Raw genomic sequence first — 24,913 nt, forward strand, 5'->3', positions numbered from 1 at the left:
ATAGGAGGAAATATTTTTTTCACTCAAGAGAATAGTTAAGCTCTGGAACGCGCTGCCAGAGGTTGTGGTAAGAGAGGATGGCATAGCTTGTTTTAAGAAGGGTTTGGGACGGCTTCCTGGAGGAAGAGTCTATAGTCTGTTATTGAGAAAGATATGGGGCAAGCCACTGGTCACCTTGGATCAGTAGCATGGAATGTTGCTATTCTTTGGGTTTTGGCCAGGTACTAGGGACCTGGATTGGCCACTGTGAGAATTGACTACTGGGCTTAATGGACCTTTGTTCTGACCAAGTAAGGCTATTCTTATGTTCGAACCAGAATTCACAAGCAATCAGCAAAAAAAATCCAAGAAATATTGTAATACTTTAAATAAAATAAAATAAATTTCTGGTGGAAATTTAAATGTAAAGTTGACACGCCGCACCTGAGTATGCTTACGCTTTGCCTACTACATGTCCAATAGTTTGTCTGGGACAGTTTTGGTATGGCAAAGTATTGGGGTATAGTATTAGGCCTATTTTTAATAGTAACTAACTATCAAGCAACCAGAAACTACATTTATTCGGCATTTATCAATCCCCATGGGTTAGAGTTCTTATCTTACACTCTTGCTTAGGTGAGTGATCTAATTTCCCCTGGAATTCATTTCTATCTGATCTTTTGTTGCAGGTTACCTCAGTTTAAAGAAGAGGCTAAAAGCTTCATGGCAACTAACATGAAGAAGGTGAGAATCTTTTATTCCCAGCAATGTTTCTTACCAGTTGTGCTTATTAGCATTGTTTATGTTCCTTGCTGTACCTTGTCTTTGTGAGTATTGTTCTTAACAGAAGCTCTCCGTTCTGTGTTAGAATAAATGATAGACTTGTATTAGCAGGGAATAGCCATTAATGCTTGTTTTTATCTCCTATTTTCAGTCTTTTCCATTTCTCATCCTACATTTAAATTTGCTACTGTCTTGTGCCCTTCAAAACAACATTGCATTGCAGGAAAGCTGAACAATATAAATGAACCCAGCTTTTAAACGAAAGATAATATAAAAATAAAACAAAAATTGTGAGGAAAAAGACCTCAAATTAAAGAAACCCTTGTGTCAATTCATTCAACACCTAAATGGGCTATAAGTAATATCACAGGTCAAAAACTTCATTTTATAAATGTTTTCATCAAAAATATTATAACACGTAACAGCCACATTAAAGTGAAAAACTTAACTTATTCCAGATAGTGGCCCAAACCGTTTCACTCAATTGACTTCATTAGGGAAATGCTGTGTAAATTTTCAATACATGTTCATTTCCATGTGTGTGTCATGATTTCACTTCTACTATTTATCAATTCAATAGTTTTGAAAGGCGTACACAGTGCTGTACATTTTGACATTTAATAGACTGTCCCTGCTTGGAAGAGCTTACAGTCTAATTTGGTCAGACAGACTTGATGAATAGGGTCAAGGATGCAGAATTCAAGGTGAGAGGAGTTACAAATTGAAAGCAGTCTTGAAGAGGTGGGCAAGTTTTCCTGGCTAATAATTTAAAAAAAAATATTTTTTATGAAGATGCAGAGTAACCAAAAGAAGCAGCATAAATTCAGAAAAAAATCATTTTACAAAGATAAACCACTAGTCAAGATAGCACAATATTAGTTTCATTTGTTTTTGTTTCTTCCCCCCCCCCCCAATTCTGAAATTCCAAAGCGGGAATATTCTCAAACAGCAAACAACCATCCAAATGGTTCCCAGTGAGAAGACGTCCCCATCTAGAGTCCCAGTCCTCCAAAGGAAAGCATTCCAAAGTCAATAAAGTGATCATGCGTGATCGCCAGTGAGACTGTGTTGGTGGATCTGGTTCCAGCCACTTAGCTAAATTAACCTTCATACCTTAACAACATTGTTTGTTTCAAAAAGAACTTCACACCTGTAGGCCTCGGGTGGTCTACATCAAAGTTCAAAAATAAACTATAGCAATTTAAATGCCACTGGATTTCTACATTATCTGTACATACTTAAATATAGCTGTCCAATAGGTTTATATAAGAGGACACTTCCAAAACATGTGGAACAAGGTAGCTGTTTACATTTCAGACACTCATCATTATCCCATAAAGTGATACAAAAGACCCTACTGGGAGATAAATAATAACATAAAGCAAACTTACACCCCATTTCCCAATAAGATATTTCTAAAGGTAAACGTTTTAAGGATCGCAAGTATTGTATCAGCAGGTCAACTGTAACAGATATCATCAAATCAGCGCTCCATTTAGCTTCCATTTGAAATAAGTCTACATCCTCTACAATGTCTAGCAAATATTTGTGATTAAATTTTAAAGGGACCCTAGTTTAAGCATCCAGACAATATGTAAGTCTATCAAGGCTTCATGAGTTGCCTGGGTCAGTTGACCTGAAGGCAGTGAACTTACATAGAAACATAGAAAAAAGCAGCAGAAAAGGGCTATAGCCCACCAAGTCTGCCCATTCCAAGTATCCCCTCCCCTGAATTTACTCCCTTAAAGATCCCACGTGAGTATCCCATTTTCTCTTAAAATCCGTCACGCTGCTGGCCTTTATCACCTGGAGTGGGAGTCTATTCCAATGATCCACTACTCTTTCGGTGAAGAAGTACTTCCTGGAGTCGCCATGAAACTTCCCTCCCCTGATCTTCAGCGGATGCCCTCTGGTGGTCGAGGGTCCCATGAGCCAGAAGATATCATCATAGGTGGTACAACTGCAAGTATGCAAACTAACCTCAGGACGTGAGGCTGTGGCTTCACTGCAATGAAGGACACCACTTTAGGCATCCTTCATCCATCAACACTTGATGTAAATACTGAATATCCTGCTCTGCCCACTCCTGAAAAGGAGCCGTGGTCATGCCATTGCAGTGTCACTTCAGGGGACACTTTAAAATTAGCATTCAACCAATGCCAAGTTCCTTGCAGAGGCTTTAAAAGAAAAAGGAAAGGTTTTCCAGCGCTCCCTCTAGGCAATTGCTTAGCATGAAGCATATAGCTAAAATGGTAAGGATATCACAGGCCCACCTCCACCGATGCATAAGAAAAATAATTTACTGTACGAAACCAATTGTTGTTATGGCACATATTTATTTATTTTTAAAATTTCTATACCTTTTTAATCCAAAACGCTTCACAAGGGGTTACATACATAAAATGTTAAGTCTATACAAAATAAGAAGATAAAATAGAAATATTCAGTACAGCATGAATTCAGTATAGTATGAATCAATTGCTCAGAAAAATGCAGTAACAAATAGCTGAGTCTTCAACATTTTTCTAAAAGAATTCCTCTCTCCACATTTTCGAATTTGGCCAACAGGGCCATTCCACACATGTAAAAGTCATAGCGTTCATATCTACATGTTTAGGATTGGCCTTTGTTTTCAACATTACAGCACCTGCAGAATGCAGGGACCTTTGTGGTTGATAACGAGACATCATATTAAAAATTTCAGGAATCGTACCATATAAGAATTGATGACATAACATGATTGCCTTGTACTGAATTTGAAACGCAACTGGCAACCAATGCAGTTGTTGAAGATATGGAGTAATATGCTCATATCTTAATGTTCCAGTTATCAACCTAGCTGCAGCATTTTGGACCACCTGCAATGTCTTACATCTGGTCTTAGTTATTCCCAAATACAGGACATTGCAGTAGTCCAGCCGTGACAAGACCTTTGCTTGTACAACAGCATGGAAGTCAGGTAATGACAGCATTGGTTTCACCCAGTACAATAAGTGTATTTGTGCAAAACATATTTGCACTGTTTTTATTACTTGACAATTCATAGTGAGTGCTGGGTCCAATTTTACTCCCAATACTTTCATAGACTCCCTCACTAGTAGAACTTCATCCATTACTTTTAATGTTTTTGGCCATTTAATGTGGTCTGATTTCCCCACAAATATTACCTCAGTGTTGTCTACATTCAGTCTTAAACCCTGCTTCTCCATCCATCCATCCAGTGATTTCACTCAACAACTTTTCCAACGTATCTTCCCCATACCCAGACTGGGAAAAAAAAAGACATAATTTGCATAAATGCAGTATTCAACTCCTAAAGATTGAAACAACTGACTAATGGTAGCCATATAGATATTAAATAACAGCGCTGAAAGCGCTGAACCTTGAGGAACTCCACTCCGCCCCTGAAAGTTACTCAAAATTTTAGTCCCATTCCTTACTTGAAAAGTATGGTCTATCACAGGGGTGGGCAATTCTGCTCCTCAAGGGCTGGAATACAGTCGGGTTTTCAGGATTTCCCCAATGAATATGCATGAGATCTATTTGCATGCACTGCTTTCAGTGCATATTTATTGGGGAAATCCTGAAAATCCGACTGGATTCCAGCCCTCGAGGACAAGAGTTGCCCACTAATAATAATGTCAATAATAACTCTACACTATGTGCTTTCCTAAAATCAAATTGGTTGCAATCCAAGCAATCAATTTCTTTCACAAAGTCATCCAATTGAGGCAAGACAATATGCTCTAAAAATTGTATTTATTTATTTATAAATTTCTCATGAGACACCTTCTCTGCCATATGTCTCATGACAGATGACGAGCAGGGGTCCTGGATAGTGCGCGTGTGTGTACAACTACGAATTGCATTACACACCTCCTTCTCGTCTACATTATCAAATTCTATCCATCTTCCTGGATCATTATCCATTTCCTCATCCAAACTATTATCCAGTAAATGGGCATAAGAACATAAGATTTGCTGCTGCTGGGTCAGGCCAGTGGTCCATCATGCCCAGCAGTTCACTCTCGCAGCAGCCCTTAAGTCAAAGACCAGTGCCCTGTTTGAGTCTAGCCTTACTTGCGTATGTTCTGTTCCAGTAGGAACTTATCCAACCTTATCTTGAATCCCTGAAGGGTGCTTTCCCCTATAACAGCCTCCGGAAGAGCATTCCAGATTTCTTCCACTGTCTGGGTGAAGAAGAACTTCCTTACGTTTGTACGGAATCTTTTCCCTTCTGACTTTAGCAAGTGCCCTCTTGTTCTCTTCACCTTGGAGAGGGTGAACAATCTCTTTTTCTCTACTAAGTCAATTCCCTTCAGTATCTTGAATGTTTCGATCATGTCCCCTCTCAGTCTTCTCTTTTCAAGGGAGAAGAGTCCCAGTTTCTCTAGCCTCTTGTTGTACGGCAACTCCCCCCAGTCCCTTAATCATTTTTGTTGTTCTTCTCTGAACCCTTTCGAGTAGTACTATGTCCTTTTTTATGTACGGTGACCAGTGTTGGACGCAGTATTCCAGGTGGGGGTGTACCATGGCCCGATATAACGGCATGATAACCTTTTCAGATCTGTTCATGATCCCCTTCTTAATCATTCCTAGCATTCTGTTTGCCCTTTTCACCGCCGCCGCGCATTATGCAGACAGTTTCATTGACTTGTCTACAAGTACTCCCAAGTCTCTTTCCTGGGGACTCTCTCTGACTATAGCACCGGACATCCTGTATTAGGGCATATGATTTTTGTTACCGACATGCATCACCTTGCACTTATCCACTTTGAACCTCATTTGCCATTTCGCAGCCCATTCCTTGAGCATATTGATGTCTCTTTGTAGGTCTTCGTAATCCTTCTGTGTCTTCACTACTCTGAATAACTTTGTATCGTCTGCAAATTTAATCACCTCACTTGTCATGCCAATTTCTAGGTTGTTTATAAATATGATGAAGAGCACAGGCCCGAGCACCGAACCTTGTGGCACTCTACTCGTGATGCTTTTCCAGTCCGAGTATTGTCCATGCACCCCATTCTCTGTTTCCTATCCGCCAACCAGTTTTTAATCCACGTGAGTATATAACCTTCGATGCCATGGCTTGCAATTTTTTGAAGGAAACATTCAAGCGGGACCTAGTCGAACGCCTTCTGAAAATCTAAATATACGATGTCGACTGGGTCACCCTTGTGTATCTGCCCATTTAATCCTTTGAAGCAGTAAGTTTGTCAAGCAAGATCTTCCTTTGAAGCCGTGGTGGCTGGTCCTCATCAGTTTGTGTCCGTCAAGGTGATCGATGATGCAGTCCTTTATCAGCGCCTCTACCATCTTTCCCGGTACTGAAGTCAGACTCACTGGTCTGGAGTTTCCCGGATCTCCCTTCGAACCTTTCTTGAAGATCGGCGTAACATTCACCACTTTCCAGTCTTTCAAATTCTTTCCTGATTTGATCGACAGATTGGCTATTAGTTGGAGCAGTTCAGCTATAACCCCTTTCAGTTCTTTGATTACCCTCAGGTGGATGCCATCTGGTCCCGGAGTTTTATCATTTTTAAGCCTCTCAATCTGTCTGCATACCTCTTCTAGACTGACCATCATCCCTGTTAGTTTCCCGACTTCATTTCCTGTGTATAGCCTGTCGACTTCCGGTATATTGGATATATCCTCTTCGGTAAATACAGACTCAAAATGGCGATGGCTTTGTCCTCCTTTAGTATTCCCTGGTCATCTAACGGCCCCACTGCTTCCTTCGCAGGTCGTTTCCCCTTAATATATCGAAAGAATGGCTTAAAGTTTATGGTCTCCTTGGCTATTTTTTCCTCGTAGTCTCTTTTAGCCCCTCTTACCACCTTATGGCACTTGCTTTGATGTTGTTTGTGCTTTTTCAAGTTTTCTTCAGTTTTTTACCTTTTCCATTCCTTAAACGAAGTCTTCAAGTCTCTGATCGCTTCCTTCACTGCTACAGTGAGCCACGCCAGTTCCTTGTTCTTCTTCCTCTTGGAACCCTTGTTGTTATGCGGTATATATAAATTTTATGCCTCTGTGACTGTGTCCTTAAAAAGGACCATGCTTGCTCTAGCGTATTTACAGTGCTTATCCTCTTCTTAATCTTCTTCTTCACCATGTCTCTCATCCCTTCGTAGTTCCCTTTTCGGAAGTTCAGTGCCGTGGCCGTTGTTCTGGATCAATTTTTTGTTCCTGTGTCTAGATTGAAGTGGATCATGTTGTGATCACTGCTTCCCAGCATCCCTTCTACTTCTATACCTTGTGCTGGTCCTCGTAGTCCATTTAGAATTAAGTCTAGAATTGCATTTCCTCTCGTATTTTCCATAACAAGTTGTTCCAGGAAGCAATCGCCTACAGCATCCAGGAACTTGATCTCTCTACTGCAGCTGGAGTGCCTAGGTTCCAATCTATCCCCGGATAATTGAAGTCGCCCATGATAACTGCGTTGCCTCCCTTGCATGTGTGTTTAATCTTGTCCATCATTTCTTCATCAGTCTCTTCGGACTGCCCTGGGGGTCGATAGTAGACGCCGATCTTTGTATCTGTTCCATTTGTTCCCGGTATTTTGGCCCATAGAGACTCTACCTTATTGTTCGTTTCTGGCTTGTTCTTTCTGGTAGACTCAATTCCCTCTTTTTTGTCCTACTCTGTCTCTGCGATATAGCTTGTATCCGGTAGTACAGTGTCCCAGATGTTGTCTTCGTTCCATCATGTTTCCGTGATGCCGATGATGTCTAGGTTATCTTTTTGTGGTTTCCTACCATTTTACCAACTAAGAATTGTGCATATTTCTCTTCATTAATATCGTAACATTCTACGACACCATCATAACCGTCAACCAAATACTTGGCATCACAAAAGTTTGCAAATGCAACAATCCCATGCCACCCCTCTCCCTAGGACAACCATCTAGAAGAAGGCGAGTCACATACGAATGCAGGAGGACTGTTCCAGGAACCCCCTACCCCCACCCCCTGAAAGGGTTTCAAGAAAAGTGACCAGCCACCAACTCACCTATGCTAGAATAACTCAATAACGTATGACTGATGTATATAATAAATGGAGGCATAGTCAAAAATCCAAATCTGGAACATAGAGTTCCATGACTAATGCTACCACAGCAGGCTATGGCAACATTTCACCGAACTTCCTCTGTATCCGTGGTTGTTAACCACTCTTGAGCTGCTACTGCCCTGTCGAAAACTTTCCAATTTCTATTCACATAGATCTTCAAAATGGCCGGATAAAGTAACATTTAGTAACTATTAGACCCCCCCCTTCTCTTAACCCTTTATTCACTCTTTAGTAATCTCATGTATTGATTACTGTATCACTTTGTATAAAGGAATAACAAAAAAAGAAGTCAGACGCCTGCAAATTATTCAGAATTCTTCTATTAAAATCATAACCAATAAGAGAAAATTCGACCATGTTACTCCTTTATTGATTGACGCTCACTGGCTCCTCACAACGTTGTCTTAGATCTATTAACCAAAATTTGCTCTCTTCTTTCTTTAAAACAAATTAACTCCATGCGAATTAACATTTTTTCTGTGATCACCCTTTCTTTGTGGAACTTGGCTCCAAATTACTTAAGAGAAAACACATCATTCCCTGTCTTTAAAGCAAATTTGAAAACATTCCTATTCAAAGACACCTTTGATTTATGATCGTCCTTGTAAGGACACTGCTATTACTTTCTACCAGCACTTTTGTCAGCCACTAGTCTCCCTTTTCTCTTCATTTTCCCCTCCCCTTCTTTACTTTTTTAAAAAAAAATTTAGTTCTTCCCTTTTTATCCCTTTGTTCCAGTTTAGTTTGTGATTTTATATATTAGTTAAATGTTAGTTTATTTTTGGTACTCCTTTTTTTAACATTTAAGTTGCCTTGAAGTCTGATTTGGCGGGATATCAACCTTTTACTAAACTTGAAACATAAAACGCAGTTTGTGTTCCATCAAAATGATGCAGATAGGTTTGAAAGCTTTCCGTAGTTCCGTAAGAGATGGCAAATAGTCCTGGAAGATATAAATTTCACAGTTGTCATATTTGATATCCAATCGCTGTTGCTTAAATCTCCTTAGTATTTCTACCTTTTGGGAGTAGCTATGAAATTTGGCGATGATCTGGCAAGGTTGCACGTACCCTCGCACCTGTGGTCTATGCCATGTGTGCATTCCACGTGGTAAGCTCTGTCGCCCTCCGAAAGCAGGAACATCTTGGTCAGCCATTCCTCCAACATGTGTTCCATCCTACTCTCCGGCAACATTTCAGGAAATCCAGTAAAACATAAATTGTCATGGGGGAAGCGATTTTCCAGATCGTTGAGTTTTTCATTTGCCCTCCCCCACTCCCCCCCCCCCCCCGATCTTGTGTCTGTAGAGGCTCAAGATTATGCTGGTAAGTGGTTGCATTATCCTCCAAGTCAGAAACCCATACTTCTAGCTCTTCCCGTTCATTTTGTGACATTAGATAACATACCCTGTACTGAAGTAAGTTCAGAAAGTAAAATGAACTTCGGGTCCAGAGCTGACACCACTCCTGATGTGATATCATCTTTCAAAAGGCCTCCTAATGGTTCTGACGAGGGAGGCCACAGATCCGCTAACTTGTCCACTGCAGGTTTAGTGGCTGTTTTATCATGTTTAGTTGACTTACTAGATGTCAAGTCCACTGTTTTCACTATAAATTTGTCCATAAAGCATGAAATTCACAAAGCAAAGTAAAATCCAGCTGGTAATTAAGCAAAGAAACAGGTTAAGGGGAATCCAGGGAGAGCCTCTGAGCAGCTACAGACAAACACGCTCATCTCCGCATCACGTGACTCCTCTTTCTTGGCTAATAATTTTTAATGAAATTTTCTCCTGGAACGTTACCAACCTCTCTTGAATCTCTAATGTTGTCACTTTGATCATGTCTTCAGGCAATAGTCCAGAGTTCTTAATTGTAGCTGCATGAAAAAATACTTTCTATAATTTGTTTTCAATTTATTGGTTGTTAGTTTCATGCAATATCCTCTTGTTTTAGAAAGATTAAATTGCAGTGGAGAAGTAGCCTAATGGCTAGAGCAGTGGGCTGAGAACCAGGGAAGCCAGGGTTCAAATCCCACTGCAGCTTCTTATGATCTTTGGCAAGTCATTTAACCATTATCTCAAGTAGATTATAAAACCTCTGGTGTTAGGGAAAATGCTTACTATACCTGAATGTAGTTGTCCTTGAACTACTGAGAAAGGCTTGAGTTAAATCCACATACCTTTATCCTTTAACTCAGGGGTTTCAAACTCAATCATATTAAGGGGCCAAAATCTAAAACACAGGCTAATTCGTGGGCCAGACCCCGCCCAATCTCAGCCCCAGACTCCGACCCCATAATAGTACTAATTGTAACGCCAGTTTTCATATATACACATACAGTATAATCTTATTAACAACACAAAATTAAACTACACAAAATTAAACTACACAAAGCACACTATGCTTCTCAACAGTCATTCCTACTAGAACACAGATAACCCCTGTGCAAATATGGGACCAAAAACTAAAAGTATTAATATATACAAACGAAACCCTAAGATTCAAGACTCTGCATGCAATACAACCCCAGAGAAAAAGAAACAAATGCATTTCTTCTTGAGCAGTGCAAAATATAGACAGCAGATGTAAATTCTCAGAATCGACACAATTCAATCACTAAATTAAAAATAAAATCATTCCCCCTACTTTTGTTGTCTGGTGATTTTGTTTTTCAAACCTTCTTTTCCCAGTCTCTGTTGTACTTCCTTCTGTATGTGCTCTTAACTGTATATCCAGTGCCACCTTATCCATTTGTTATCCATTTGCTATTTTTCTCTCCTTCACTTTCTGCCATACATCCATCTTTCAAAATAGAACAAAACATAAAAGATCCCCCCCCTCATCAATACTAGGCAAGTTTCTCAAATAATATCATCATATAACATTTAAAGGCTTTTAAATATTTAAATGTGCTCATAAGCTCTTCAGCAAGGCACCACAGCAGCGGTACAACGTCGCTGGAAAGGTGCTTGAATTTTATTCATAACATATTGCATGGAGCAAGGATTCTTGCTTCTATTGGAGTGGCAAATGTTATGGCTCTACATAAAGATAGCATAGTCCGGCACTTGGATACACACGACCTGATGAGAGCCAGTCAACATGGCTTCAGGAAAGGGAAATCATGTTTCACGAATTTACTTCAATTTTTTGAGACCGTGAACAAACAAATTGATAGTGGAGAACCGGTGGACATAATTTACTTGGACTTCCTGAAAGCGTTCGACAAGGTTCCACATGAAAGACTTCTCAGGAAACTACAAAGCCATGGAATAGAGGGAGATATACTAAGATGGATAGGCAAATGGCTGGAGAACAGAAAGCAGAGAGTGGGCATAAATGGGAAGTTCTCAGACTGGGAGAAAGTGACTAGCGGGGTACCCCAGTGCTCGGTACTTGGGCCCATCTTATTTAATATTTTCATCAATGACCTAGAAGAAGGAACATCCAGTGAGATCATCAAGTTTGCAAACTACATAAAGCTATGCCCAGCAATCAGATTGCAGAAGGATAGCAAGGAACTCCAGAGTGACTTAGAGAAATGTGTCAGTTAGAGAAATGGGCGGAGAAATGGCAGATGAAGTTTAATGTGGAAAAGTGCAAAGTAATGCATTTAGGCATAAAGAACAAGGAACACGAGTATAGAATGTCAGGTGCAACTCTGGGTAAAAGCGAACAAGAAAAGGATCTGGGTGTACTGATAGATAGGACCCTGAAACCGTCGGCACAATGTGCGGCAGCGGCAAAGAAAGCAAATAGAATGTTAGGCATGGTAAAGAAAGGAAGCACAAGTAGATCGGAGAAAGTTATAATGCCGCTTTATAAGGCAATGGTCAGACCACACTTGGAATACTGTGTCCAACATTGGTCTCCCAACCTAAAGAAAGATATAAAACTGCTGGAGAGGATGCAAAGACGAGCAACGAAGCTAATAAAAGGTATGGAGAACTTGGAATATGAGGAACGACTTAAGAGACTGGGACTGTTCTCCCTTGAGAAAAGGAGACTGTGAGGGGATATGATCAAGACTTTCAAAATACTGAAAGGAATCGACAAAATAGAGCAGGAAAAATAAATTATTTACAATGTCTAATGTGACACGGACAAGAGGACGTGGACTGAAGCTAAGGGGGGACAAGTCCAGGACAAATATCAGGAAGTTCTGCTTCACGCAACGAGTGGTGGACACCTGGAATGCTCTCCCAGAGGAGGTTATTGCGGAATCCACTGTTCTAGGATTTAAAAGCAAACTAGATGCATATCTCCTTATGAGAGGAATAGAGGGATATGGGTGACTAAAATTACGTCAGGTGTACACCTGGCTAGGCCTCTGCGTGTGTGGATCGCCGGACTTGATGGACCGAAGGTCTGATCCAGAGATGGCAGTTCTTATGTTCTTAAAAGCTGTTTAACAGTAGACCAGTTCCGCTAACTTGTCTGAAAAGGTCTGTTCACAGCTCCAACACAGTCTGTGTTTTGCTAAGCTACATCAAATGTGTAGACCAAAGGACTCAGGCACTGCACACTGCAAATAAAATCAATATAAAAAGCTTATCCTTCCGGCTTCCTGATGTAGCTTACCGTATTTTCGCGGATATAACGCGTGCGTTATACGCGTTTTTACCTACCGCGCATACCCCTCGCGCGTTATATGCCTGAGCGCGGTATACAAAAGTTTTTAAACATAGTTCCCACCCCGCCCGACGCCCGATTCACCCCCCCAGCAGGACCGCTCGCACCCCCACCCCGAACGACCGCTCGCACGCGCTCCCACCCGCACCCGCATCCACGATCGGAGCAAGAGGGAGCCCAAGCCCTCTTGCCCGGCCGACTCCCCGACGTCCGATACATCCCCCCCCGGCAGGACCACTCGCACCCCCACCCCCGAAGGACCGCCGACTTCCCGACAATATCGGGCCAGAAGGGAGCCCAAACCCTCCTGGTCATGGCGACCCCCTAACCCCACCCCGCACTACATTACGGGCAGGAGGGATCCCAGGCCCTCCTGCCCTCGACGCAAACCCCCCTCCCCCCCCAACGACCGCCCCCCCCAAGAACCTCCGACCGCCCCCCCAGCCGACCCGCGACCCCTCTGGCCGACCCCCATGACCCCCCCACCCCCCTTCCCCGTACCTTTGGTAGTTGGCCGGACAGACGGGAGCCAAACCCGCCTGTCCGGCAGGCAGCCAGCCAACGAAGGAATGAGGCCGGATTGGCTCATCCGTCCTAAAGCTCCGCCTACTGGTGGGGCCTAAGGCGCGTGGGCCAATCAGAATAGGCCCTGGAGCCTTAGGTCCCACCTGGGGGCGCGGCCTGAGGCACATGGGCCCAACCCGACCATGTGCCTCAGGCCGCGCCCCCAGGTGGGACCTAAGGCTCCAGGGCCTATTCTGATTGGCCCACGCGCCTTAGGCCCCACCAGTAGGCGGAGCTTTAGGACGGATGGGCCAATCCGGCCTCATTCCTTCGTTGGCTGCCTGCCGGACAGGCGGGTTTGGCTCCCGTCTGTCCGGCCAACTACCAAAGGTACGGGGAAGGGGGGTGGGGGGTCGGGGGGGTCGCGGGTCGGCTGGGGGGGCGGTCGGAGGTTCTTGGGGGGGCGGTCGTTGGGGGGGGGGGGGGGTTTGCGTCGAGGGCAGGAGGGCCTGGGATCCCTCCTGCCCGTAATGTAGTGCGGGGTGGGGTTAGGGGGTCGCCGTGGCCAGGAGGGTTTGGGCTCCCTTCTGGCCCAACTACACAAAGGTACGGGGAAGGCGGGTGGGGGTGTCGTGGGGGTCGGCCAGGGGGGTCGCGGGTCGGCTGGGGGACGGGCGGAGGTTCTTGGGGGGGGGCGGTCGTTGGGGGGAGGGGGTTTGCGTCGAGGGCAGGAGGGCCTGGGATCCCTCCTGCCCGTAATGTAGTGCGGGGTGGGGTTAGGGGGTCGCCGTGGCCAGGAGGGTTTGGGCTCCCTCCTGGCCCGATATTGTTGGGGAGTCGGCGGTCCTTCGGGGTGGGGGTGCGAGTGGTCCTGCCGGGGGGGGATGTATCGGACGTCGGGGGGGGGCATCAGGCTTTCAGGATGGGGACAGACCTTCAAGGGGGGACAGGACTTCAAGGGGGGACAGTGCACGGAAAGTCAGGGGGGGTGAACGGAGAGTCGGGACAGCGCACGGAAAGTCAGGGCGGGCGAAAGGAGCGTCGGGCATCATGCGCGGTAAACCCGTGAGCGCGGTATACAAAAGTTTTTGTACATATCATCGTGATTTCTGCGCGCTATACCCGTGTGCGCGTTTTACACGGGTGCGCATTATATCAGCGAAAATACGGTAGTGAAACACAGACTGTGTTGGAGCCGTGAACTGACCTTTCAGATAAGTGGTCTACTGTTAAACAGCTTTTGTAGAGCCATAACATTTGCCACTCCAGTAGAAGCAAGAATCCTTGCTCCATACAATGTGTTTTGATTAAAATTCAAGCACCTTTCCAGCGATATTGTATCGCTGTTGTGGTGCCTTGCTGAAGAGCTTATGAACACATTTAAATATTTAAAAGCCTTTAAATGTTATATGTTGATATTATTTGAGAAACTTGCCCAGTATTGATGAGAGGGGGGTCTTTTGTGTTTTGTTTCATTTTGAAAGTATTGCCCCCTTGAGTGGACTGTAATTCAAAATCCCCGGTGTGTTTGGATACATCCATCTTTAGCATTAACGTTTGACATTCAACTTTGTTCTATTTTTCAGCTTTCTTCTCAAAATCTATCTAGTTTTCCATGCCTTCCCTTCCCATCTATCCATGTGTACCATCTCCTCCCTCTTTCTTCTCCCCTATTCCCATTTATCCAAAAGAAGCATTTCTTCTTATCTCTTCCCTGCTGCATCTATTGCTGTGCACCATCTCCCTCTGTCTCCCCGTCCCCTCCATCCCTGTATACCATCTCATCCCTCTCCCGTGGTCAGGCAACTCTGTCTTCCCCCTTCCCCCTCATATGGTCTGGCATCTTTCTCTTCTCCATCCCATAGACTGGAATCTCTCTCATTTCCCATGTCTGGCATCTCTCTCTCCTTTCCTCCCTCTTCCCGAGGTCTAATATCTCTCTCCTCCTTCTTTCTGCAGTCTAGCATCTCTCCTCCCTGCAAGTCGGCATCTCTCTCTCCCTTCCTTCCCTTCCACTCCATGGTCTGGCATCTCGCTCTCTGTCTCCTTCCCATTCCAATGGTCTGACATCTCTTTCTTCCCCATGCATCTCTCTACCTCACTCCTCTCCCACCACCATGTCCAATAATTCTCTCTCCATCCCTCTCTCTCTGCCCAACAATTCTCCTCTTTCTTCACCTCCTCATGTGCACCATCTCTCTTTCTCTCTCTCTGATGCCCAATTTTCCCTTTCTATTCCCTCCCTCACCTCAGCATCTCTTTCCCTCACTTTCGCCCTCCTTCCATTCTATGGCTGACTCCTTCCCTTCATTCTATGTCCCAAGTTCATGCCCCCTCCCTCCCTCCCTTTTATCATTTGTCTGAAGTTTGTGCTCCCTCTTTCTTGAGTCCCAGCATGCCCCTCTCCCTCCCTCCATTCTGTGCCTCAACTAGGTGCCTCCTTACGTTTTTATTGCCGCCCCCAGGTGTTTTATCTTCTGGTGGCTCCCTCCTCCTCACTGTTGCAGTGTGCACAAAGCTGTGGGTGGTGGCTCCTATGTGTGTCCTTTTACCCGAACCGGAAGCCTTCTCTCTGACGTCACATCGTCGAAGGGAATGCTTCTGAATGAGCCGCTGCCCGTGGCTTTGTGCAAACTGTGGAAATGAGGAGGAGGGAGCCGGCCAGAAGATAAAACACCCGGGGGAGGCAATGAAAACGCCACATTGCACTGTGGGCCACATAAAACGGCCAGGCGGGCCAAATTTGGTTCGTGGGTCTTGTGTTTGACACCTGTGCTTTAACTGGTTCAATCTACTTGTGATTTTATAAGCTCCTCTCTGTCTTCTCTCAGTTGTCTGTTTTCAAGCTAAACAGGACTAAAGGGCCTAAATGAATTGAGCCTTTCCTCAAAAGAGAGATTCCATTTTCCTTTTATTTTACTGTTCTTTTCTGAACTTTTTCTAATTCTCTATCCTTTTAGAGATGAGTTGGTTAGAACTGTGGTTTTACATTTGAAATAGTGACAAGATGCATATAGCAGCTTTCATAGGCAAGTGCTGATGACAAAGCTAGCGGATATCTAAAGTGTGAGATTTTACTATTTTCTAAACACCAGAAGCAAGAAAGAACCCTAAAGACCTCTGATGCAAGCTTATTGCCGAAACACAGGCCGTGTTGAGTCATTCAAATAAAAGTCATTCTGCTCTCATATTCTTTAGGCCATTTGTGCTCTTTTTTTGTTGTTGTTGTTGCATGTTACTTTTGCAACATAGTAACATAGTAGATGACGGCAGATAAAGACCCGAATGGTCCATCCAGTCTGCCCAACCTGATTCAATTTAAATTTTTTTTTTTTCTTCTTAGCTATTTCTGGGCAAGAATCCAAAGCTTTACCCGGTACTATGCTTGGGTTCCACCTGCCGAAATCTCTGTTAAGACTTACTCCAGCCCATCTACACCCTCCCAGCCATTGAAGCCCTCCCCTGCCCATCCTCCACCAAACTGCCATACACAGACACAGACCGTGCAAGTCTGCCCAGTAACTGGCCTTAGTTCAATATTTAATATTATTTTCTGATTCTAAATCTTCTGTGTTCATCCCACGCTTCTTTGAACTCAGTCACAGTTTTACTCTCCACCATCTCTCTCGGGAGCGCATTCCAGGCATCCACTACCCTCTCCGTAAAGTAGAATTTCCTAACATTGCCCCTGAATCTACCACCCCTCAACCTCAAATTATGTCCTCTGGTTTTACCATTTTCCTTTCTCTGGAAAATATTTTGTTCTACGTTAATACCCTTTAAGTATTTGAACGTCTGAATCATATCTCCCCTGTCTCTCCTTTCCTCTAGGGTATACATATTCAGGGCTTCCAGTCTCTCCTCATACGTCTTCTGGCGCAAGCCTCCTATCATTTTCGTCGCCCTCCTCTGGACCGCCTCAAGACTTCTTACGTCTTTCGCCAGATACGGTTTCCAAAACTGAACACAATACTCCAAGTGGGGCCTCACCAATGACCTGTACAGGGGCATCAACACCTTCTTCCTTCTACTGACTACGCCTCTCTTTATACAGCCCAGAATCCTTCTGGCAGCAGCCACTGCCTTGTCACACTGTTTTTTCGCCTTTAGATCTTCGGACACTATCACCCCAAGGTCCCTCTCCCCGTCCGTGCATATCAGCTTCTCTCCTCCCAGCATATACGGTTCCTTCCTATTATTAATCCCCAAATGCATTACTCTGCATTTCTTTGCATTGAATTTTAGTTGCCAGGCATTAGACCATTCCTCTAACTTTTGCAGATCCTTTTTCATATTCTCCACTCCCTCTTTGGTGTCTACTCTGTTACAAATCTTGGTATCATCTGCAAAAAGGCACACTTTTCCTTCTAACCCTTCAGCAATGTCACTTACATACATATTGAACAGGATTGGCCCCAGCACCGAACCCTGAGGGACTCCTCTAGTCACCTTTCCTTCCTTCGAGCGACTTCCATTAACCACCACCCTCTGGCGTCTGTCCGACAGCCAGTTTCTGACCCAGTTCACCACTTTGGGTCCTAACTTCAGCCCTTCAAGTTTGTTCAACAGCCTCCTATGAGGAACTGTATCAAAGGCTTTGCTGAAATCCAAGTAAATTACATCTAGCATATGTCCTCGATCAAGCTCTCTGGTTACCGAATCAAAAAATTCAATCAGGTTCGTTTGGCACGATTTACCTTTTGTAAAGCCATGTTGCCTCGGATCCTGTAACCCATTAGATTCAAGGAAATACACTATCCTTTCTTTCAGCAACACTTCCATTATTTTTCCAACAACTGAAGTGAGGCTCACCGGCCTGTAGTTTCCTGCTTCATCCCTGTGACCACTTTTATGAATAGGGACCACATCCGCTCTCCTCCAATCCCCAGGAATCACTCCCGTCTCCAGAGATTTGTTGAACAAGTCTTTAATAGGACTCGCCAGAACCTCTCTGAGCTCCCTTAGTATCCTGGGATGGATCCCATCTGGTCCCATCACTTTGTCCACCTTCAGTTTTTCAAGTTGCTCATAAACACCCTCCTCCGTGAACGGCACAGAATCTACTCCATTTTCTCGTGTAACTTTGCCAGACAATCTCGGTCCTTCTCCAGGATTTTCTTCTGTGAACACAGAACAGAAGTATTTGTTTAGCACATTTGCTTTCTCCTCATCACTCTCCACATATTTGTTCCCAGCATCTTTTAGCCTAGCAATTCCATTTTTTATCTTCCTCCTTTCACTAATATATCTGAAAAAATTTTTATCTCCCTTTTTTACATTTTTAGCCATTTGTTCTTTCGCCTGTGCCTTCGCCAAACGTATCTCTCTCTTGGCTTCTTTCAGTTTCACCCTGTAGTCTTTTCTGCTCTCCTCTTCTTGGGTTTTTTTATATTTCATGAAAGCCAACTCTTTCGCCTTTATTTTCTCAGCCACTAGGTTGGAGAACCATATCGGCTTCCTTTTTCTCTTGTTTTTATTGATTTTCTTCACATAAAGGTCCGTAGCCATTTTTATCGCTCCTTTCAGCTTAGACCACTGTCTTTCCACTTCTCTTATGTCCTCCCATCCTAACAGCTCTTTCTTCAGGTACTTTCCCATTGCATTAAAGTCCGTACGTTTGAAATCTAGGACTTTAAGTATCGTGCGGCCGCTCTCCACTTTAGCTGTTATATCAAACCAAACCGTTTGATGATCGCTACTACCCAGGTGAGCACCCACTCGAACATTAGAAATACTCTCTCCATTTGTGAGGACCAGATCCAATATCGCTTTTTCCCTTGTGGGTTCCATCACCATTTGTCTGAGCAGAGCCTTTTGAAAGGCATCCACAATCTCCCTACTTCTTTCCGATTCTTTCCGATTCCGATTCTTTCCAGTCCGCATCCGGCAGGTTGAAATCTCCCAACAGCAGAACCTCCTCTTTCCTTCCAAACTTTTGGATATCCACAATCAGATCCTTATCAATTTGCTGCGATTGAGTCGGAGGTCTGTAGACTACACCCACGTAGATAGAAGTTCCATCTTCTCTTTTCAGAGCAATCCATATCGCTTCTTCCTCTCCCCAGGTCCCTTGCATTTCGGTCGCTTGGATATTGATCTTTACATAGAGAGCTACTCCTCCACCTTTATGACCATCTCTGTCCTTCCTAAAAAGATTATATCCCGGTATGTTTGCATCCCATCCATGTGATTCACTGAACCATGTCTCTGTGATAGCAACAATATCTAGATCTGCCTCTAATATCAGGGCTTGCAGATCATGAACTTTGTTGCTTAGACTGCGAGCATTTGTGGTCATCGCTTTCCAGCTATTTTTCAGCGATAATCTCCTTTTTTGTATGGATTTTTGTGTCGTTTCACTTTCCGTTGCAATACTAAGAAATGAGTTGCTGATATTGCTTATGTTGCAGCCTTTACTACTATCACATCTTTTCTTTTGCCGGGGGTGGTCTCTATAATTGTCCTTCGTACATACACCACCCCCACCTTCTAGTTTAAATGCCAAGAAAAATATTGTCTAAATTTCTCTGCAAGGTTTCTTTTTCCTGCTGTAGTAATATGTAGCCCATCAGTGCAATATAGCTTCTTGTCCTTCCATGTATTTCCCCATCCTCCTATGTACCTATGTGCAACATTTGTGATCTATTTCTTTTTGTGGTTGTTGTCATATTATGGACCTGTAAATAGGGATAATGAGTTTCTCATTTTGTTCTACATTCCTTTTGGAGCATTCCTAATATTTTGTTGGCGTTTTTGATAAGTCACTGCACAGTGATCAATTAATGTCAAATGTATTATCCACAGTGTCTCCCAAGATCTTTTTCTTGGATGATGACCTTAGTATGAAATTCATCATTGTGCGCCTGTAGATGGATTATTTTTCCTTATGTGCACCACATTGCACTTGCTCACATTAAGAAATGTGATAAAACTGGGTTTTTAAGATATTCACATGAAATATGCAAAACATATATTACATTTCTATGCACTATCTTCATTACCATATTTTCACGCATATAACGCGCGCGTTATACGCGTTTTTACCTACCGCGCATACCCCTCGCGCGTTATATGCGTGAGCGCGGTATACAAAAGTTTTAAAACATAGTTCCCACCCCGCCCGACGCCCGATTCACCCCCCCAGCAGGACCACTCGCACCCCCACCCCGAACGACCACTCGCACGCGCTCCCACCCGCACCCGCATCCACGATCGGAGCAAGAGGGAGCCCAAGCCCTCTTGCCCGGCCGACTCCCCGACGTCCGATACATCCCCCCCCCCCGGCAGGACCACTCGCACCCCCACCCCGAACGACCACTCGCACGCGCTCCCACCCGCACCCGCATCCACGATCGGAGCAAGAGGGAGCCCAAGCCCTCTTGCCCGGCCGACTCCCCGACGTCCGATACATCCCCCCCCCCCGGCAGGACCACTCGCACCCCCACCCCGAACGACTGCTCGCACGCGCTCCCACCCGCACCCGCGATCGGAGCAAGAGGGAGCCCAAGCCCTCTTGCCCGGCCGACTCCCCGACGTCCGATACATCCCCCCCCCCCCGGCAGGACCACTCGCACCCCCACCCCGAACGACCGCTCGCACGCGCTCCCACCCGCACCCGCATCCACGATCGGAGCAAGAGGGAGCCCAAGCCCTCTTGCCCGGCCGACTCCCCGACGTCCGATACATCCCCCCCCCCCCGGCAGGACCACTCGCACCCCCACCCCGAAGGACCGCCGACTTCCCGACAATATCGGGCCAGAAGGGAGCCCAAACCCTCCTGGCCACGGCGACCCCCTAACCCCACCCCGCACTACATTACGGGCAGGAAGGATCCCAGGCCCTCCTGCCCTCGACACAAACCCCCCTCCCCCCCAACGACCGTCCCCCCCCAAGAACCTCCGACCGCCCCCCAGCCGACCCGCGATCCCCCTGGCGACCCCCACGACCCCCCCACCCCCCTTCCCCGTACCTTTGGTAGTTGGCCGGACAGACGGGAGCCAAACCCGCCTGTCCGGCAGGCAGCCAACGAAGGAATGAGGCCGGATTGGCCCATCCATCCTAAAGCTCCGCCTACTGGTGGGGCCTAAGGCGCGTGGGCCAATCAGAATAGGCCCTGGAGCCTTAGGTCCCACCTGGGGGCGCGGCCTGAGGCACATGGGCCCAACCCGACCATGTGCCTCAGGCCGCGCCCCCAGGTGGGACCTAAGGCTCCAGGGCCTATTCTGATTGGCCCACGCGCCTTAGGCCCCACCAGTAGGCGGAGCTTTAGGATGGATGGGCCAATCCGGCCTCATTCCTTCGTTGGCTGCCTGCCGGACAGGCGGGTTTGGCTCCCGTCTGTCCGGCCAACTACCAAAGGTACGGGGAAGGGGGGTGGGGGGGTCGTGGGGGTCGCCAGGGGGGTCGCGGGTCGGCTGGGGGGACGGTCGGAGGTTCTTGGGGGGGGGCGGTCGTTGGGGGGGAGGGGGGTTTGCGTCGAGGGCAGGAGGGCCTGGGATCCCTCCTGCCCGTAATGTAGTGCGGGGTGGGGTTAGGGGGTCGCCGTGGCCAGGAGGGTTTGGGCTCCCTTCTGGCCCAACTACCAAAGGTACGGGGAAGGGGGGTGGGGGGGTCGTGGGGGTCGCCAGGGTGGTCGCGGGTCGGCTGGGGGGGGCGGTCGTTGGGGGGAGGGGGGTTTGCGTCGAGGGCAGGAGGGCCTGGGATCCCTCCTGCCCGTAATGTAGTGCGGGGTGGGGTTAGGGGCTTGCCGTGGCCAGGAGGATTTGGGCTCCCTCCTGGCCCGATATTGTTGGGGAATCGGCGGTCCTTCGGGGGGAGGGATGTATCGGACGTCGGGGGGGGCATCAGGCTTTCAGGATGGGGACAGACCTTCAAGGGGGGACAGTGCACGGAAGTCAGGGGGGGTGAACGGAGAGTCGGGACAGCGCACGGAAAGTCAGGGCGGGCGAAAGGAGCGTCGGGCAGCATGCGCGGTATACCCGTGAGCGCGGTATACCAAAGTTTTTGTACATATCAGCGTGATTTCTGCGCGCTATACCCGTGTGCGCGTTTTATACGGGTGCGCGTTATTTGCGTGAAAATACGGTATATGCCAATACATCTCAAGCGTATTTAATTATGACATTTTTTCCACATATCCTAAAAGATGTTCAAGGTGATCATAAGCATAAAGCAATATTAAATTATACATGATACAAATAAAATCATACAGGTGATATAGTATACAGATTAAAAGTCATTTATCAAAACTCTAACAGTAGACACTTAACCTAAACTTACTGACTATTGTAATCGTGTATAAAATTTCTCAAACAGCCAAATCTTTCAAACTCCAGAAAAAGGAAATATATGAAGGTGTTCAAAAGTAATGATTTCCATATATATACATATATATATACACATACACATATATATATACAAGTACACATATATATACAAACACACTCTAGAGCAGGGGTGGACAAGCTATGGCCTACCTTTGAATTATATCTGCTTGTGAGACCATGGGAAGTAAATACAAAAGGAATAATTAACTAGAGTTTTGATAATTTTAAATGCTGCATTTTGCAAATATCAAAATAGCTACTCTAGCAGTTTCCATTGTTTTTTAGTTAAAGCTTTACTTGTTTATCACAGAAGATCTATATAGCTTTGGGCATTTCCATTTCTGACATTATATAGTATTGCGGTCCTGCAACAATCCTCCTTCAACCATTTCCTGCAAGGAGGATTATAGCAGGACTACTGATAAATGTTTGTACCAGTGAGAAGTGTATTCTTTGTGTTTAAGTAGTCTGGGTGTTTTTTTTGAGAAGTTTGCTGTTGGGTTTTCTTCTCTACTTTTTCCTCTTATGTAGCCAGAACTTGGCCATGTCAGGCACATATTACATTAAATTTCTTTTTGCTCCATATACCCATTTGATCTGCTCTTTGTCTCAGATCATCTGCCTCTCTTGGTCCTACTGAGCTACCAACTATCAGGGATCTCATTAGATATGGGTTGTATTTGAGAGCATCCGTGATCAAGACAGATGAAATTACAGCACTGACATAATGACTGGCTTACTTGCTAGTAGTACAAAGCAAATCCAAAATTCAGTGGTCCTGTTATAAACAGCCATGTTAGGTTTAAAGCAAAGTGGACTGAGAGAGACAACAGAGATTGCCTGGATTTTTTTTTTTTTTTAATCTTTATTCATTTTCATATCTTACAACAAGTGTATAATATTCAATCAAAAATAAATTTTACAAATCACTTGACATTCTTACTTATAATCATCAAAACATAAAAGAATCCCTCCCCACCCATCCCACCCATTAGTAATAAACCAGTTAAAACAAATCATATATCCCAATCCCACCCTACTTATAACCTTATATAATAAAAAAGGGGTGGTTAAGGTATCTGATCATTAGAATATGTAATCAATGGCCCCCAAATCTTTTTTAAATTATGATAATTTCCTTGCTGTATAGCAAGCACTCTCTCCATTTTATAAATATGACAGACTGAATTCCACCAAAAGGTATAATTAAGCTTAGTATAATCCTTCCAATTTCCAGTAATATGTTGAATGGCAACCCCCATCAGTATTAGTAAAAGTTTATTATTATTTGCTGAAACTGGACTCAAATCTCATAGATGTACCAAATAAAATAGTATCATAGGAAAGGGCAACATGATTTTCTAACAATGAATTAATTTGGGACCAAATTAACTTCCAAAAGGCATTTATATAGGGACAGAAAAAAATTAAACGATCTAAAGAGATTGCCTGGATTGATGCAGGACTCATCACTCACTTGTACACTGCTTTGGTGACTGATCATAACAAGGTGAAGAGGGCTTAAATGAGAATCATGAAACAAATGGATGTACAGTTTGAGGAGGAACTGCAGCAGAAAGGCATCAGTTGCATTTTCTTTGATGGTCATCATGATGAAACACGGTCATGTTAAAGGCAGAAAAGAATGGCAAAATGTATCCAGGTATGGTGGATCATTATATAGTTTGTATGGCACCAGGAGGCAGACAAAAGCAACTAAAGAGAAGACTATTGCATAAATAGTTGCTGATAATTTGGTTGCATGGCTGAAAGAAGAGCAGACAAAACTCTTCAAGCTATTGGAGGTGATTCCTATAATGTAAACACTGGTTGGGGAGGAGGAGTGATGCATTATGTTGAAGAGAAGCTTCAAAGGAAGCTAGTATGGATTGTCTGTAGCCTATACATAGATGAACTACAATTCAGATATTTGGTTACTGCTTTAGATGACAAAACATTAAACAACAACAAATGGGCCGGTCCCATTGGAAAGTTGCTGGATTCTGCTACTGAACTGGATATAAATCCTGATTTTACTAAGATCTCTTTTGGCCCTGATCTTCCTCGACTCAGCGATGAATTGATAAAGACCTAAGCACATATCAGAACTATGGCTATAGAATTATAACCACCATTAGAATAGGTATCTTGCAAATGATATGGGTTTATTGGAGCTAGGATCTGTGTCACATAGCAGATGGCTCACAATAGCTCTAAGGTTCATAAGAATGTGACTATCCTAACATAATCTGAAAAGAAAGAATCTGAAAAACTTAAGAGTGATTGTAGAGTTCTATGTTGGGGTTTACCTTGCAAACTGGTTCGATGTAAAAATAAATAGCAATTGGACATTAGGTCCTAAGCATCACCTCTTCCAGCTGCAACTTGTTGAAAGAACAATGTGAAGTGATATGGAAGATAGTCATGCCTACAATGAGTAGGCCAACTTGGTATGGTTACAGTGAGTCTGTTCTGTAAGCTATGTTGTGCTGTAAAGAGGAACAGGAGAGAAAAGTTGGCAGTAGAGAAGATTTTGAAGATCAGAGGTGAAAAAATGAGAAAACACAGCTTGGAGACCCAGGATGAGACGCAGGAAAATATCAACTATTAACACTGAGGCAA

The 24,913-nt window shown here is 44.6% G+C and overlaps 1 protein-coding gene across 6 annotated transcripts in view; it reads left to right on the plus strand.

Moving 5' to 3' along the window:
• Positions 1-24,913, plus strand: part of GBF1 (golgi brefeldin A resistant guanine nucleotide exchange factor 1) — a 516,681-nt gene that overhangs the window by 231,660 nt on the left and 260,108 nt on the right. For all 6 annotated transcript variants that reach the window (XM_033940425.1, XM_033940426.1, XM_033940429.1 and 3 more), the window contains one exon: positions 669-723. In XM_033940425.1, coding sequence (XP_033796316.1) covers positions 669-723 — 55 coding nt within the window. The remainder of the gene's footprint in view (positions 1-668; positions 724-24,913) is intronic.

This window comes from Geotrypetes seraphini, chromosome 4, assembly GCF_902459505.1.
Source record: "Geotrypetes seraphini chromosome 4, aGeoSer1.1, whole genome shotgun sequence".
NCBI classification, from domain to species: domain Eukaryota; kingdom Metazoa; phylum Chordata; class Amphibia; order Gymnophiona; family Dermophiidae; genus Geotrypetes; species Geotrypetes seraphini.